The sequence below is a fragment of the Desmodus rotundus genome, chromosome 2 (assembly GCF_022682495.2).
Source record: "Desmodus rotundus isolate HL8 chromosome 2, HLdesRot8A.1, whole genome shotgun sequence".
Taxonomy (NCBI): Eukaryota; Metazoa; Chordata; class Mammalia; order Chiroptera; family Phyllostomidae; genus Desmodus; species Desmodus rotundus.
Window position 1 is genome coordinate 28440863 of NC_071388.1, and position 15994 is coordinate 28456856.

General features: G+C 42.8%; 1 protein-coding gene across 2 annotated transcripts; it reads right to left on the bottom strand.

Annotated features, from left to right (window-relative positions):
- Positions 1–1475: 1475 nt before the first annotated feature.
- On the bottom strand, positions 1476–11447 carry SLITRK3 (SLIT and NTRK like family member 3). 2 transcript variants are annotated; one of them, XM_024560394.4, is made up of 2 exons: positions 11176–11447; positions 1476–5599 (listed from the first exon to the last, which is right to left on the bottom strand). In XM_024560394.4, the coding sequence occupies exon 2, from the start codon at positions 5579–5581 to the stop codon at positions 2639–2641; it is 2943 nt and encodes a 980-aa protein (XP_024416162.2). In that variant the 5' UTR covers positions 5582–5599; positions 11176–11447; the 3' UTR covers positions 1476–2638. The 2 variants fall into 2 exon arrangements, with proteins under 2 accessions (XP_024416162.2, XP_024416153.2); XM_024560385.4 differs by lacking the exon at positions 11176–11447 and adding an exon at positions 10155–10969.
- Positions 11448–15994: the final 4547 nt, after the last annotated feature.

The following is a 15994-nucleotide window of genomic DNA, read 5'->3' on the forward strand; positions in this document are numbered from 1 at the left end:
TTTAAGTGAAAGAAAGAGAATTGTTTAGAATAAGAATAAGGAAAGTGAGATAACTATGAAAAAGGTGACTTTTGGGAAAGTGAGAAGAACAGGAGAAAAGTTAAGAAAAACAATGACATCTATTTGATCGTGGGTCTGATTCTCTTGCATAGGAAGAGCTACATTTCAATGTCATATGTCAAGAAATAGTGAATCATGCCTGTGGGCTTTTCTTCATCTGAAGTAATTTCAAAATACATCTGAAATCATGAAGGACAAAAGTTTCCTATACAGCGCGCCAAATGCAAAGTAGCCCTGAAAAGTTGCATTTTTATATTGATATACTTGTGTTTTGATTTTATGCATACCTATGTTGATACCCACGTATAATTAAACAAGAGATATATTAAATATATTCTGGACATTCACAGGGCTGTTTTATTCTTTTTTTTTTTTTCAAGTACAGTGCCTTAGTTTCATATCAGTTACACAGCTTAAGTAGCTGTTAGTCTCCTTTATTTATGAAAAAAAGTGATGTAAGGCATCAGTGACTTGTGAATTACATTCAACATACAATGATAATTCCTACTAAGGGCAGCTTGAGGAAACACCAGCGGAGAACACTTGCCCACTGCACAGTCCCGCAGCCAGAGAAACAGGGTCTGTGAATCCCTAGAGCTCTGCTGCCCTCTAATGGTTCAATGAGATAAGTGCCTCCCAAAGCTCTGTATCAGCTCAATTTCTTTCCTAAACAAGTACTGGCACCTTAAACATCCGATTTCTTTGGTTTCACTCACATGTTAATGGATCATAACTTAGATTATTGTCAGATTAATTTTGAACATAATTTTAATGTTATAAAGAGAGAAAAACGCATTCGACTTCCTCTGACTTAGTTCGAGTATGAATGGGGCCAGTTGCCCTATGTGGTTGGAAAAAACAGTAGCTAAATATGTGACAACTTTCACAGATAACAGGATTCTGACAGTCAAACTGACCCCACAGCCTTAGATTTTGATTGGTTAGTGTGTGTGTGTGTGTGTGTGTGTGTGTGTGATTTTAGTGCATGTGTTTTTAATACAAGAATAGCAATTTTTCTTTTCCTTTTATCATTTAGTGTCTTAAGATACCTGGGTCCCTGAATACCTCCTCTTAACACTAGACTTTTTAGCAATCTAGTTACCTTATTTTTTCCCAATTACATCCTGCCTAGGAAAAATGGTACATCATTGGGGTACTAACTATGAAATAAGAATACAATAAAAAAGAAGTGAACTATGTAAATCAGATTTTTTTAAAAGTCCCAATTATATCCTAGTATGGGATGGGGGGTGGTTATAACGGATATCAACATCACAGTGCATCAAACTTGTTAATAAACTAGCTTTCTGTATAACGAGTAAAAGAAAGTTGTTGTTTTTTTTTAATGTGAGCACGAAAGGCATGGCATAGCTGGAGTTAAAGGTTCAAGCTTTGTATCCTCTATATATAATGTATTATGTTTTTCAAAAACTTTTTATTAGGAAAGCTATACCAGACGCATAATCACTATACAATGATTAAACATTACCTTTACAATTTATAATAACTGAAATTACAGAATAAATATATGCACATTTCTTTTGAATCTTTGTGTGTGAGAGAAAACATTAAAAGTGCTTCCTACAAAGCTGTTAGTGATATATACCCAGTTGCTTTTATATATATATATATATATATATAAGAAAGTGCAGATGTTCTCCAAAAAATCTTGGCATCAGGATGAAGTGTCACAATCAGGATGCTCATCCCTAGGTGTGTGCCTCTGGCTGTTAAACCACCAGGCCTCCACTTCCGCAGGATCCAGCCTAGAACATGACTTTTCCTAGGTGATTGGAGAGATGTTGTGAGCTGTACACTAGGGGTGAAGGGAAAGGTGGAGCTATAGAAAGGAGACAAATGGATCAAACCCGAACTAATTAGATTGGTCTGAATGGGAGTTGTGTGTGTGTTTGTGTGTGTGTGTGCCTGCACCAGAAGCAGAAGGCTGCAGGTTCAGGGACCTGTGTGCAGGGATTTGTGGTTTGCTTGTGGGTATGTGTGGGAGAGAAAAAAGAGTGGGTGAGAACATTCGAGCAAAGACCCGCCCCCTCCCTCCCCATCTCGCAGTTTCCAGGCATGCAGCAAACTGCATTGTTAATACATGTACAGGGTCTGTGCCATGATGGGAAGAGGAAAGAGAGACACAAAATTCAATTTGTTTTCTCTGCTCCCTGTCAAACAAAACTAAACTAAAAAAAAAGTTACTGAAAATAAAAAGATACATTGAATTTTACTTAATTAGGATCAATACAACGATCTGCAGTATACCTTATACATGGCACAGTCAATGTCTCCAATTTCAGTATACAAAAAATAATGATAACATTTGCTGGCAAAAGTCTGCGAAGGCACTTCATTGATTAATGATCTCAGTATGGCCCTTCCTCCAAATCACATCTGAGAGGGGAGCACATACTTCTGTATTTTCTAGTTATCATGCGGTTTCAGTTCTGTTCGGGGCAGGGAAGTTTGTGAGAATGGATTTATTGGGAAAAGTGTAAAGGGAGCAAGGGATATATTTCTTTCATTTTTCTTTTCTTTTGGAAAAAAAAAGCACTAATTTATCTTTACTTTTCAGTCAGAACCTATATGCTGTCTTCTCCAGGACTTCGAGGTAATCCGGCTTGGTTTGAAGTTTGGCCCTTAACTCGAGGTAATCACTTTTTTGGGTTTGGTGGTTTGTGAAGCCCTTTCCAGCTGAGAAGAGAAGGGTTTCCTTAAGCCTGGCATCCTGCTGTAAGTCTGGGTATTGCATGCCAGGAGGGTGGACGTGCAGTTCCTTTAACTTGGGCACTGTGCCATAGAGACAGTCCACGAACCCCACTGAGCAGGGGGCTGGCTGTGGCCTCTCTCGGTCTAGTAATATGCTGCCACCACCACAGCCTCCCCCGGGAGGAAACAGCACCACCCCACCATTCTTCTCGTGGTGGCAGAACCCAGCCATGTCTCCCCCAGTTCCTGCAACTACCCCTGAAACCCCACCCACTGCTGGGTGGTGAGGGTGAGGGTGATGATGATTCACCGTCACTATGGTGTTCAGCTGGGAGCTGGATACTGCCAGGGCCCACTCCTTTTCTTTTTCCAGCAAGGTCCGGTAGTTGCTGTGGTTCTCCTTGGGTGTTTCAGCAAACTGCTCACTTCCTAGGAGGACCTCCCCCATTCCTGGTGGTTGTGTCCCGGCACCTCCGCGCTCTGCACTCCCTGCCTCCTGGACTGATGCAACAGCCACTTCCTCCTCCTCGCGAGGCTTGTAAATGGGATTGTTGCACATCTGGGTAACTGGGTGGGGGATGTACTCATATACGTGACCCACAGGAGGGGCCTTTTCTGGGGAGGAAAGATTGGGTCGACCACCACCTCCACTTCCACCTCCACCTCCTCCACCATCCTCAAAAAGGCGGTGGCATTGCATCTGGATTCCAGTAAGGTCCACACCTTCCTGTCGCTTGCTTCTAAAGGGCAGCTTCTTCCGGCGCCGTCGGAGCACGTAGGCAAAGAGGCCTGCAGTAACAAAGACTGCTGAGAAAAACAGAACCAGCAGGCTGAGAATCAACACAGAAAGCGGCACAGGACCCCCGGGAGGAGAGAATTCGTAAGGTGATGCACTGGTCGGCCCCCCAGGAAGGTGAGGATCTCCAGGCTGGGCTGGTGATGCTCCAGCTGGAGCTGTGTGCAGCATCTCTGGACAGAGAACTTCCAGTTCAATGGTGCGCACATCCCGGTGAGTGAGGTTCTCAGGGCTCCTGCAAAGTACATCACCTACTACACTGACTGAGCTGATGGTTTCAATCCACTGTTTGAAGGGGACCAGGTCACAGGTACAGTCCCACGGATTCTCATTGAGGTCTATCTGGACAATGGCATTCAGGTGTTCTAGAACACCAGCCACAGGAAGGTAAAGGAAGTAGTTTTTCCTCAAGTTGAGCCGAGCCAAGGATGTGCCTGCAAAGGCGTCTGTTGGTAGAGTCCTCAGCAAGTTGTTGTTAAGGAATAGCAGCTTCAAGTTGGGCATGAGGCTGAAGGCTGCAGGCTGGATTTCCCGGATGACATTGAACTCGAAGTACAAATAGTGCAAACTCTGTAGGCCTCGGAACATGCCCGGTGTCAGTTTTTCAATATCATTGCCATTGAGAAAGAGGCTCTTTAGGTTGGGCAAGTTGATAAAAGCCCCATCCTGGACATAGGAGATGCGATTGTTCCCGAGATGCAAGAGATCCAATGAAGAGAAATTCCAAAAATCAGAACGGTATATTTTCTGAATCAGATTGCTACTCAGGTACAGTTTCTTGGCATTCAGTGGCCTTGGGAGAAGTTCAGAAATATTATTAAATCCTCGCTCTTTGCAGTTGACAGTCAAGCCAAGGTCATTGATGTGCAAATTACAGGTACACCCAGTAGGGCATATAATGGGAATGGGTGGTCTGGTCTGGTAAGGAGCGATGGGAGGTTGGTTTGGACCAGGATATAAAGCTTGGGATGTAGAAGGTGGCCTTGGTGTTCGGGGTTGTTTTGTGGGCTTGGGTTGTTTATTTGAAGACTTGTATTCAACAGAAGAAGCAGTAAAATGGACAGAGGACAACATGGAGGAAGGCTTAGTTGGCCATGCATTCTCCTTGTTGGATGACAAGTGGGGAATCCCCAAACTAGCCTCCACCTCAGAGTCCGACAACAAAGGGCAGAGTTCTGTCTTCCGGATTTCTCTCAGGTCCTTCCCATGGAAGTGGAAAGGGGTCTCACAGGTGATGTCTCCCACCAGGGCAGTGTAAGGAATGCGTTCCAGCCAACTCTTTAGTTGCACAATCTCACATGTGCAGTTCCAGGGATTTTCTTCCAGCTGCAGCTCCATCAGGCTTCTGCCAATGTGGTCCAGCATTCCTCGATAAAAGAGAACCTTTAACCTGTTTCCACGTAGGTCCAAATGTGTTAAGGAGACAGCCTTAAATAAATTGGTTGGAAGCATGGGGATGAGATTATCATTCAAAATCAAAACCCTCAGTTTACTTAGGTTCCGAAATGCTCCGCTCTCAATACGTTTAATGACATTGTAATCTGCTTGCAGATATTCAAGACTTTCCAAGCCAAGAAAGGTGTCATTTCTGAAGACATCTAGTTTGTTCTCATGTAGATACAGCCTCTTTAAAATCTTAAGACCATTGAAAGCTCCTGTTTGAATGTCTTGCAATGCATTGTTCCCAAGGTTAATGGACACAGCGTTATTCAAATGAAGAAAACTGTTGGTGTACAATTTCCTCATTGAATTCCTCTGCAGATACAGTTTAAACGGTCTTGACCAGAACTCAGTAATCTGACTAATATTTGTAAATCCTTTACTGTCACAATGTATATGAAAGAGGCTTTCCTTAACTTCACAGTAGCATGGATCAAAACAGGGCTCATCTATTTCCTCTGAGTCCTCTATCAGGGGAATCGGGGTAGTCCATCCTAGAGCAATTGTGCTTAGAAGAATAATCCACAGCATCCTTCCTCTGTGAAGTGTCTCAGCTACAGAAGGTTTCATCATCCGTGGTTGGTTACAAAACTGCAACAGAAATAAAGATGCGGGTTTTTAGCTGTTAGTCTTATGCACTAGTCTAATTGACTCCTACATGTGGGGCCTTTTAGGAGTAAAATAATAACTCTGACAGTTGTTGAACTGACATTCAAAATGACCTATCATCATGTCTAATTTGTTCTATATTTTGAACTTAGGAAACTGAAATATTGTACCATGTGATAACACTGTCCTGCCATACTTCATAAAGAGCATATCATACAAAAAAAAAGCCATTATATATAATGATGCCTTTCAAGTATAGACAGATTCAGTAACAATGGAAATAATCTGGCCATTACACCTGTTTCCCTGTTAAAGTTCACATTGGGATCAGAGGTGGCCATTATAGATCTGATTTGAACTCTGATGGGAAAAAAAAAAAGTTCTTTAATGAGGTTTCTACTCATGAAAAGTCGAGATTAAAATATGCTATTAGATTAAAGAGTATTATAACATATGAACTCATTGCCCAATATCAGATGCTGAGATATATAAAATGATTGGTATCTCAGGAAAACTTAGGGTTTCTCTTACGAAATGATTACATCATGCTTAATTATAGTATATGCTTAGTAACACACTATACCTCCACATCCTCTGCCCAAACACAGATTAATAACACTTCCTTCAATTAAAAGATTTTTATACATGTATCATTTGGCTCTTTAAACCTTTTAGAAGTGACCATCCTTTCTAAAGAACAAACCTATGCACTTGTCAGAGCTAAAGATAGTGCCATTTAAAGGGTGCTGGACCCGGGAGTGTCTGTGTGAACAGCTTGGTTAGGAGCGTGTGTCCGTGCCTTCAAGATCAACTGAAGAACCCTGGATAAATCTGGAACTGGACCAGCAGGTGGCTGGTTAGAGGACAGTTGGGTAGTGAAAGGCAAGAAGGGGAACCCTTGATGCTCATCTGCTGATAAATGATCTATCACACGAAATGCATTTCAAGGAAAGACACCATTCTTTTCAATCAGAAGAAACAAGTACAGTAGACTATTCTAATAATACAGAGCCTTCCTCATGGCTCCTTTTCCTCGCCTAATATCATCAGTATATGAAAATGCATACATAAATAAATTATAATAATGCAGCTTTATTAGATTGCCCTTTCTGAGTCACTGAAATGTCCACAGAAATCGAGTGGTTGTTTTTAATCAATAAAAATAAACTGGAGTTTTTAGCATACATTTCCTCTCCACACTTAGTGACATGCATTAAGGAAATATTTAGTCAACCCTCCAACTTAAAACATAATGATATAATTTACAGGGAGAGTGAAAAGAATAAACCTTTACATTAAACCTGCATATAATGTACACAGCTGTAAGGAAAGGAGAGCCAGTGAGAAAGCGAAGAGAAATCTGCCTCAGGCATGCAATACTCAATTTTAGAGACAATTAAATGAAGAAAAAGAGAGAGAAGGCAGATGAGACTACAGTGCAGTATCAGTTAGTCTCCCTTATAAAATATTAAAATCTACATAAGTTCTTTCTTCACCATTTTTATTTTAATGTTTTTCTCATTTTTGAGATCCTGACATTTAGGCAAACAAGGCTCCAGATGTCTTTAACTTACCTATTTTGCAGGACAATTTTTTTTAAGCATTGAACATTGTGGGGGGTGGTGAGAAACGCTTGGGTTTAAGGGATCTCTCTCCCTCTCTCTCACTGAAGCGAAGGGGGATAAATGGAGGGGGGGCAGAGGGGAAAAAAAAAGGCAACGAGCTTGAGACGTGCGGGGAATGCAATGGGCCTTTCAATGGGCTTCTTTTGGATGCAGAACGGCTGCTTGGCACTCTCAATAGAGGAGGGGGGAGAAGGGGCTGCTGCAGACTTCCAGTTCTCGCTGTTGCTGCTGCTGCCCCTGCGAGGCTGCTTTCTTTGGGTGCCGGCAGCACAGCATTGGGCACTGGGAGGAAGGGCGGGAGGAAAGCAGCGAGGAAGGCCGCCTCAGTCACAGAGCAGAATCTTGGACTTCCCTTGTGCTGGCTTTTTAATTTCTTCCAGTGTGTGCTGACACCGTGGAACTGGCTTTCCACGACTCGAAAATGAGCTCCAAGAAGGGGAACGCATTTAGCATGGGTTCCGCGGGGAGCACTAGGAAGCCCAGACTAAAGTGTTCGTGTGTGTCTGTGTGTGTGTGTTTAAAAGGGGGGAAAAAGTGTGGAGGTAAACTGTCAAAGTAAGTGAAAGAAGGAAAAAGAAACCAACCTATGGGGAAACATTCCTTTAGGGGGGAACGTGGAGATGCTAGGGAGTAAGTATGTAGGCATTTTTTCCTTTTCCTTTTTCTTTTCTTAACTCTCAAGGAAACTAGGGCCTGACTGGTTTGCTCCTCTAGTTCCCCAAAGCTCCTTTCCCTAGTGTAGAGGGGTTCGAAAGTACGACTATCTCTTGGAATTATCCTTTTCACAGCCCAGACACGTCTCTCCAAAGAGGGGGATACAGGTGAATTCAGGTCCCCAAACAGAAGGGCTGAATCCTGCAAGTTCTGCATCCGTGTCTGGAATAAGAGCTGAGGCAGGCGAGAGACTTGGACAGAGTTTCCCCTGCATTTTGTTTCGATCTCTTTGCACCAGAAGCCCTTCTCTTGTGCTGCAGCACAAAACCTTGTGTTTCCCCTGGATTCAAAAGCCATGTGTTTCCTCCTACCTTTTTAAAAACAGAAGCCAATGCTCTGGAAGGAGATGCAGAACACTTGAGTAACAATGACACATTTCACTTTCTCCCACCAGGAAAGACTTCATGGGATGGGGATGGAGATATTATATATATATTATATATATATGTGTGTGTGTGTGTGTGTGTGTGTACACACATCATACATAACATATAGGACATACATATTCTCCACTATTTCAGGGAAGTGGATGATAGGGAGGCATGGGGTCCTGAGGTGGGGATGATTGAGGGAATCTGTTTCAGTGTAGAGGGGCCACCAGATTATAGGTCACAAGAGCCCTTTAAGAAGAATTGTTAAAGGCTCAACTGACAGTTCCACAGTCCCACCTGCCAGTGGGAAAAGGGCATCTCAGTGGAGGAACTGGACAGGGGCAAGTGTGCAGCAAACAAGTCCACTTAGGGTGAGCTGTGTGTCATCAGTGCACACCTCCCCTCCACACACAGACACACACACCAACCTGTCACCAACTCACGAGGAAGGGAGGGACTTTCTAATCTCTGAAAACCTAGACTGAACCTCAATTGCCTGAGGGCTCAAAGTTAGCCAGTAGAGGCAGTTTTCCCTTAAAGTACTCTTCACAAAGCCAAATTTTAAAGAAAAACACAATGAACGTGCCCATCTGTCACCATCCTAAGAAATTATGAATCACCTCAGTTAACAAAACGTCCCCTTAATGTCGGTTGTTTGCATGACATTTTGCATTTAAAATGACAGCACAAGTGTCGCTCCAGAGCAGCTAGGATTGGAAGCAGCCATCAGAGATTAAGTAGGCAGGTGGGCAGGATTCTCTAACACACTGCATCCTTAATATTCCCGACACACCCTATCTCTGAGATAGGGTTCAGACCAACACGGACAGCCTGAGCTTAGACCCGGAGCAATCCCATCTCCATCACCAGCTGCCAACCTCCCCCTCCCACGCGCGCGCGCACACACGCACACACACCACCTTCTGTACCCATCGTGCAGAGGCGGCGGCTGTTTCTCGGATTTTATCGCAAACCATGATGCGATGGATTCCACGGCTAGCCGGGAGACTTCCCTGAGCTTCCTAGTGACGATAAAGGGCGCTCTTTGCAATCTTTCTCTGTTTTCCCTTGCACTACCGCCCTCTAAATTCTTGATTTGGGCCACGTCCTAAAGGGTATTTCACCCATGTCCTTTCCTTCATCTCAGTATAGAGCTCCAAAAGTTGGGATGAAGGGCCCTGAATCTCGGGGTTTGTCCGCTTCCAGCTGGGAGCGCCCGGCATCGTTTGTCCACCGGGAGGACAAGAAGCCCTTTCTCCCCCATGTGCCCGTTTCCTACCGCCCCCTCCCTTTTCCCTGGTCTCCGAGCCCACGAATTCCCCCATATACAGGAGAAATACTCCAATATTGAAGCAAAACGATCTACCCCCAGGGCAATAATTAAAATGCTGCATCATTCATTTTCTGAAGAGCTCGGCGCCTTTCCCAGATCATGTTCTAACCTGCTGTAGCCTGGCGAAACGCACAATAGTCTGTTTAGAAATGGAAAATGATTAACAGCTCAAGTCGTTTTCCTTCTATCTTTGACACCACCAGCGAGCGATCCACCGGGGGAGGGGCCCTTGGCTCCTCCACCTGACCTATTTGATGGAGTTACTTACGATTTCCTCCCCCAGAAAAGGGGTCCGAGGTTGTGTTAGTCTTCAGTACCTCTCTTTCTACCATCGTCCTCACAGCTAGCTGAATGATGCAGTTCAACCCCCCCTAGCACCTGTGAGCGCACAAAAGCCACCGCGGCCGAAGTCTGTGTGCTCCACAGTGCACATCCTACATTCAAGAAAGGCTGGTTTCAATTAGGCAAAGTGGGAAAGGGCGGCGGGGTGGTACCTATCAGTGCAGGGCGCTCGCCATCTCCGAGGTTTGCTCCGAGGGACTCCCCAGCCGGAGCTGCAAACTCTCCCGAAGGCTGAATTGTATCCATCGTGCCGTAGCCTTGCCGTTTGTCCTCTTCTGGCCGCCAACTTTTACAAAGGCCACCAAATCACGCTTGTAATCCTCCTAAGTGTTTCCACCTTTGAGACTTTCAGGGAAATGGTCGCTGCATACCGATGGGAGAGCGGGGCGCTCACCTAGCGCGGCGATGTGAGTGACAGAGCTCACGACCACAGCTTGAACATGCCCTGGGTGGCAGGCAGGCAGGCTTAGTGAGTGTCCCACACTGTTTTTTTCTTTAATTTATTGTTATTATTGTCATTTAAAATCTCGGTGCTCTCGATTCAGCGGTGAGCTTCGCGGTCCTGTAGAGCCCTGGCTTGGTGTCTGGGTCTCTCTCTTTTTCGCTTCCTGAAAGGTTGTCACTCACAGCGCAATCCCTGCCGAGGCCTCCTCCGATCGGAGATGGGACTAGCCCTTGCCTTATCCGGGTGTCTTTGCTCTCGATCCTTTGGGTACGTGGGAGTGGGTTTGGGTGGTGCGAAGATGAGGGAAGAAGAGGGTGGGGAGGGGCGGGAAGGATGCAGGAAGGGGGCGACTAGATCCCAGATCCCGGCATTGGCCAGGCGGCAAAGGGAGTGGGGGGTGGGGAGGACGGGGAGAAAGAGAGCACACAAACACAGCGGTATGGCTGTACACACCAAATTCGACTTGGATCGGGGGGATCTCAGGCAAAGCACGAAGGTGCAGCGATACTGTTGGCAGAGAGTTTAGCCCCCTGACAGCTCACCATCCAAACACCCTCACTTCTCAAGCGGGAAGGGGTTGGGGGGGGTGGAGGGCGGGGAAGGGGACCGCTGAACGTTTCAGGCCAAGGAGACGCTCACGCCGGCAGCATCTCTCAAGACTGACCTGCTTTAAAAGTGACACTTCAATGGCCGAGGAAACAACTAAAATCGGATTACACGTTACTTACCAATGTCTGCACCCAAACTGGGAGCGCCAGGTCGGGTATTAGGAGGCAATATGCGAAACGCCAGGCTGCAATCCGAATGCAAATCCATCAGCCGCCCCCAAATCGCGCACGGAGGGAGAGGCGCTCGGGAGCCCCCAGATCAGCTCATCGTCGGAGCCTCCGCCAGCTTGCCCCCCCCACACCCCCGGCCCCTCCTCCGCGCCAACTGTGTAAATCAGTCGCCGCAGTCCTCTCGCCGCGCATCGCAGGCAAATCCCTGCTTAGGAAGCAAGTGATTCTCTCTCTCTCTCTCTCTCTCTCTCTCTCTCTCTCTCTCTCTCTCTCTCATCGGTCACAATCTGGCAGCTCTACAAAGAAAAACCCTGTAAAATTGAGTGACAGGAAGTCAGCATTCTGTATCTGTGGATTGATTTTAACTTTATTTGCAAATGAGAGATGGCTGTTTGGAAAATTACAGTCCAGGCCCGAGGAGGGGCGGACGGGGTGATCAGATTAAGAGCATCTAAGCTGTATTGGTGGGCGGTATCGCGAACCGCCCCTAGAAGCTGTTCCCAAGTGATTTTCAGTAACCCCCCACCCTCATGATACATAGGTGAGAATTTGGAAGTACATATATTTCCTTATCTGTTTACACTGGCTAAGAGAGGAAAATAAAACTGTGGGGTGAGGGGAGGTGTGTGGGCCATTTGCTGGAGAGATGCTGGGCACCACTCCGTAACAAATTAAATAAGGGCGCTTGAACAATTATTGCACCTATGTGAGAGTATTATTGCAACATGTATGCCCACTGGAGGCGACCATTACCCCCGCTGCAGTCACACTAACGCAGTCATTTAATGCTCCATTCAATCTGCAGTGTAAACCAACGCAGTTCTTTTTAATAGATCCCTTTCATCAGCGACCGTGTTGGAGGAAGAGTTGTCTCCCACTAACTCCCAAAACTGGATGGGAGGTCATCCGGGAAGTCGTCTGCCCCTCTCTTGCCATTCCTTCCGGAAGTAAATGCAATAAATTGTTCAAGACAAGAAAAGTTGTGCAGCTATTACAACTGTAGACGTAAAATGAACTCGACCCTATTTTCAAAAGCTTTCAAAGGAACTCTAACTCAGCCCTTCCAAAGGGGCGGTGCTCTCTTCAATTTATATATGAAAGCCTTTGAGAAACAGGCCTGAAAATATGATTTTAGCATTTATTTCATGTATTTTCTATGTACTATATCGCTGTTACTCTATATTATATACATAAAATACCACAGGTCTAGTGGTCATATTAACTTCATTTAAAGAGAGTATGAATTGGCATGAATTCCAAACGTCTCTTCAATAGTTTGTGAATAATTGCTTTCATGTGAATTTTACATATGTGAAAACATGGGTATAAAAAGGACATTTGTCTTGGGAATTTGACTCACCAGGTCTCCAAGTTGAGATTTAAAGAGGTAGATATCCAAGAAAGATTGCAAAAAAGGTTCATTCCTATAACAAATCAGTCTGGTTTGGGAGAAACCAAGCTGCCTCAGTAGGCTGATGCGTCATAGAGATGTGTCTGGCCTTTGCAGGTAGTTGTCCCACTGGAGCACAAGTGCTCCCTAGTGCACCATACTCTGTGTGGGCAAGTGGGAAGCCACACATGCCCCTGAGCCTCACAGCTAAAGGGTATTAGAGTAACCCTGACCGAAATCATGCAACATCATCCCTAAAATAGCCGAGTCTCTGTAACTTTTGGAAACTATTTTTATTTGATTTGATTTGCAAGGTTATTTGTCGAAGAGAGAACTCTGAATATCTTATGTATCTACTGGCAGCAGTGTTGGCACAGCCGGATGGTAGTGGGGAAGCTTTGGAAGATCAAATAGTTAGGACGGGTGGTTAGTGTTGAGCGTTTCCAATGCAAACCTTTCAGGCCAGACACAGATGTTGTGGGGAAGCGGTTGAGACGGACTTTTGAGTGATTCTATGTTGTGACCTCTTAGCGCCCTCTGCAAAGGTATTTACGTGTCCACGGTTTTATTTTAAGCAAATATAATTCACACTGTGAAAAAGAAGAACTCTCATAAAAAATGTTTTTTATTGATGATGCAGAATGGATAAAAGGAAAACAGAAATAACACACAGAATGTACGTTCAGTTCAACAAAAGAAAATATGTTCATATTGCTAATGGACATATATGTTTTTAGTTACAAAGCCATTATAATATTTCACAACTTTCTTTTAATGACTGTCATTTTCCAGACAGGGACAGTGGTGTTAAAGGGACTCGAGTAGGTGCATTTTTCTTGTCTAGCATATTTTTTACCCACTCTGATTTAAATAAAATAAATAAATGCATCTTTTGAAAGATTTAATACAAACGTAAGTAGTACTAGAGAATTTGTTTAGTAATGGAGCATTCACCCAAGAAAGTTCCAAATCCTGCAGCAATTTACGATTATACACAGCATACTTAAAGCAAGTTTTCTATCTACTGACTCCTGCTTTTAACTGTTGAACAAGCATTCACGAAGCCTCCCTCTTTCTCATTTTGCCCATCCCAAATACTCTTTAGGCCAACAAATTATATGTTTGGTAATTATCAAAGAGCTAAGTGTATCGTCATTTGATAACTTTAATTGATTGTAACAATTAAAATATAGTTACATACACCATTTTATAAATGAGGATTTAGTCTGCAAAAAAATAAGCAATTAACATATGATAAAAGAAAATTAAATGTTTTTAGTTCAGTTTTGTTTTGGAGCTTCTAAGTACTTATTGAAAAATTATTAAAGGGTTGAACAATTCAGACTGAGGGTTACATACACATAAATATTTGTATAGATCTTCTTATGCCTTCATAGAAGAAACAAGTTTGAATATTTTATGTCATGTTGCAAAAGTTCCAAAACAATTGATAAACTTTGTTTTTACAGAAGTGTATTATAAAATTTAGTGAGTCAACATAGATTTGTGGGTGACAGCTACATTTTTATTATAACTATCAAGCTGTAAGTATGGCAAAGTTATAAGATACTCAGTTAGGCATTGATCTTTTCCTTCCTCTTTCACTAAAATGTTTAGAAGCAATTATAAGCATTTACTTAATGAAACCTCAGTTTATTTTTAAAGTAAACATGTGTTTTAATCTCAAAAGTTAAGTGAACTATTTTAGGATTTCCAAAGTTAACCTATCCAGTATGAACAAAGTTTTCAAATTTGTATTTGTCATCTGTGTTAGAAAGTTGTTGTTTCCTTTATAGATGATTTTATAAAATTATTTGGAATTAATAGATTGTAAATATTAAGATTAAAACTGCTGAGAAGGGCAAAAAAGCTTTAAAAGAGAAAAATATATGAAGAACTTAATCAAATATGTTTGTTGAAATGAATTAAACTGTTGAGTAATACAAGGTCTATCCAGAAAAAGTCCAGCCATTGTTAATATCGCGAGAAGAGTCTGCATGACATTGTAACCTAGCAGCCAAGAATAGTGGACTGAAATGCGCATATAGGAAAAATAAGTTTCACTGTGCTAGTCAGTGGGGGTGGTAGATGACATTGAGTGAGCATGTGTACCTTGTGGCTGTTGCATTCAAAATGACAGAGCCAGTAGAACAACTAATCTGCATCATTTTTGTTGTTGTTGTTAAACTTGAGTATTCCTCTGCAGAATCTATTCTGATGATTCAGAAGACCGCTGCTATGAGTAACTGGTGATTGGCAGCTTCATCATGACAACATGCCTGCTCATGCCACATGTCTCCTGAAGAGTTTTATGGCAAAACATCAAATCACCCAAGTGACTCAGTCCCTCTACAGTCCAGATTTGGCACCCTGTGACTTCTGGATTTTCCCAAAACTAAAATCACCTTTGAAAGGGAAGAGATTTCAGTCCTTCAATAACATACATGAAAGTACGATGGGGCAGTTAATGGCGATTGGGAGAACTGTGTGAGGTCCCAAGGTGCCTACTTTGAAGAGAACTGAGGTGTCATTGTCCTGTGTACATGTTTCTTGTATCTTGTATCTTCTTCAATCAATGTTTCTATTTTTTTCACATTACATGGTTGGATACCTTTGGGACATACTTTGTACATCAGGAAATAAATTATTGGTGGGCATGTAATGGAAAGATGTGGCTCACATAAGTTTTAGCAGTAAAATAATTTTTAAAAGTGTAAAATGAGAGAAAGAGAAGAGAATTTATTTATAACGCCATAAAATCTCAGTATCAGGAGGGACTTGAAAGGTTATCTAGTCTGACAAATTATGTGGTATTCAAATCCCTCTTCACTACCCTCTTGCCAAGTTGTTATCCAGACTAAGCTTTAATTGCTTATAGTGTGAAGTTCAGTACATTTTGGGGAATCCTGTTTTATTTTTGGACAAACTTAATTGATAGAAAAAATATTGAGCAAACTGAAAAAGAAATATTTTATTTTACTTCCCATTAATTTATTTTAGTTACCTCTTCAGGATATTTTTTAAAAATATAAGGTAATGAACTTCCTATTTATTTGAGTTAGGTAGAAACACAGAAATAATACTCAAGAAATTAGTTTAAGCTAGCAAAGTCATTTAAGTTGATCAGATAACTGAAACCACGGAACTATAGAATTTGTTGTAACTACTACAGTGACAAAATGTTAGATGACATTAAAATGCTTCAAAGTTATTACTGAAGTATTCAAAAAAATTCACCTATTTTTTATGAAAATCCTTTTGAGGTCACATTTGAAGTTCTATGTGTGTTCTCTTAATCTACTAATTTAAAATCAACTACAGCATCATGAATGAATGGTATAATGGCATCAGCTAACGAGCCCAGCAAACCTAAATGAT

What these genes read in the sequence shown, in the direction of transcription:
- SLITRK3 (XM_024560394.4), bottom strand. Translation starts at nt 5,581, where the DNA reads ATGATGAAACCTTCTGTAGCTGAGACACTTCACAGAGGAAGGATGCTG.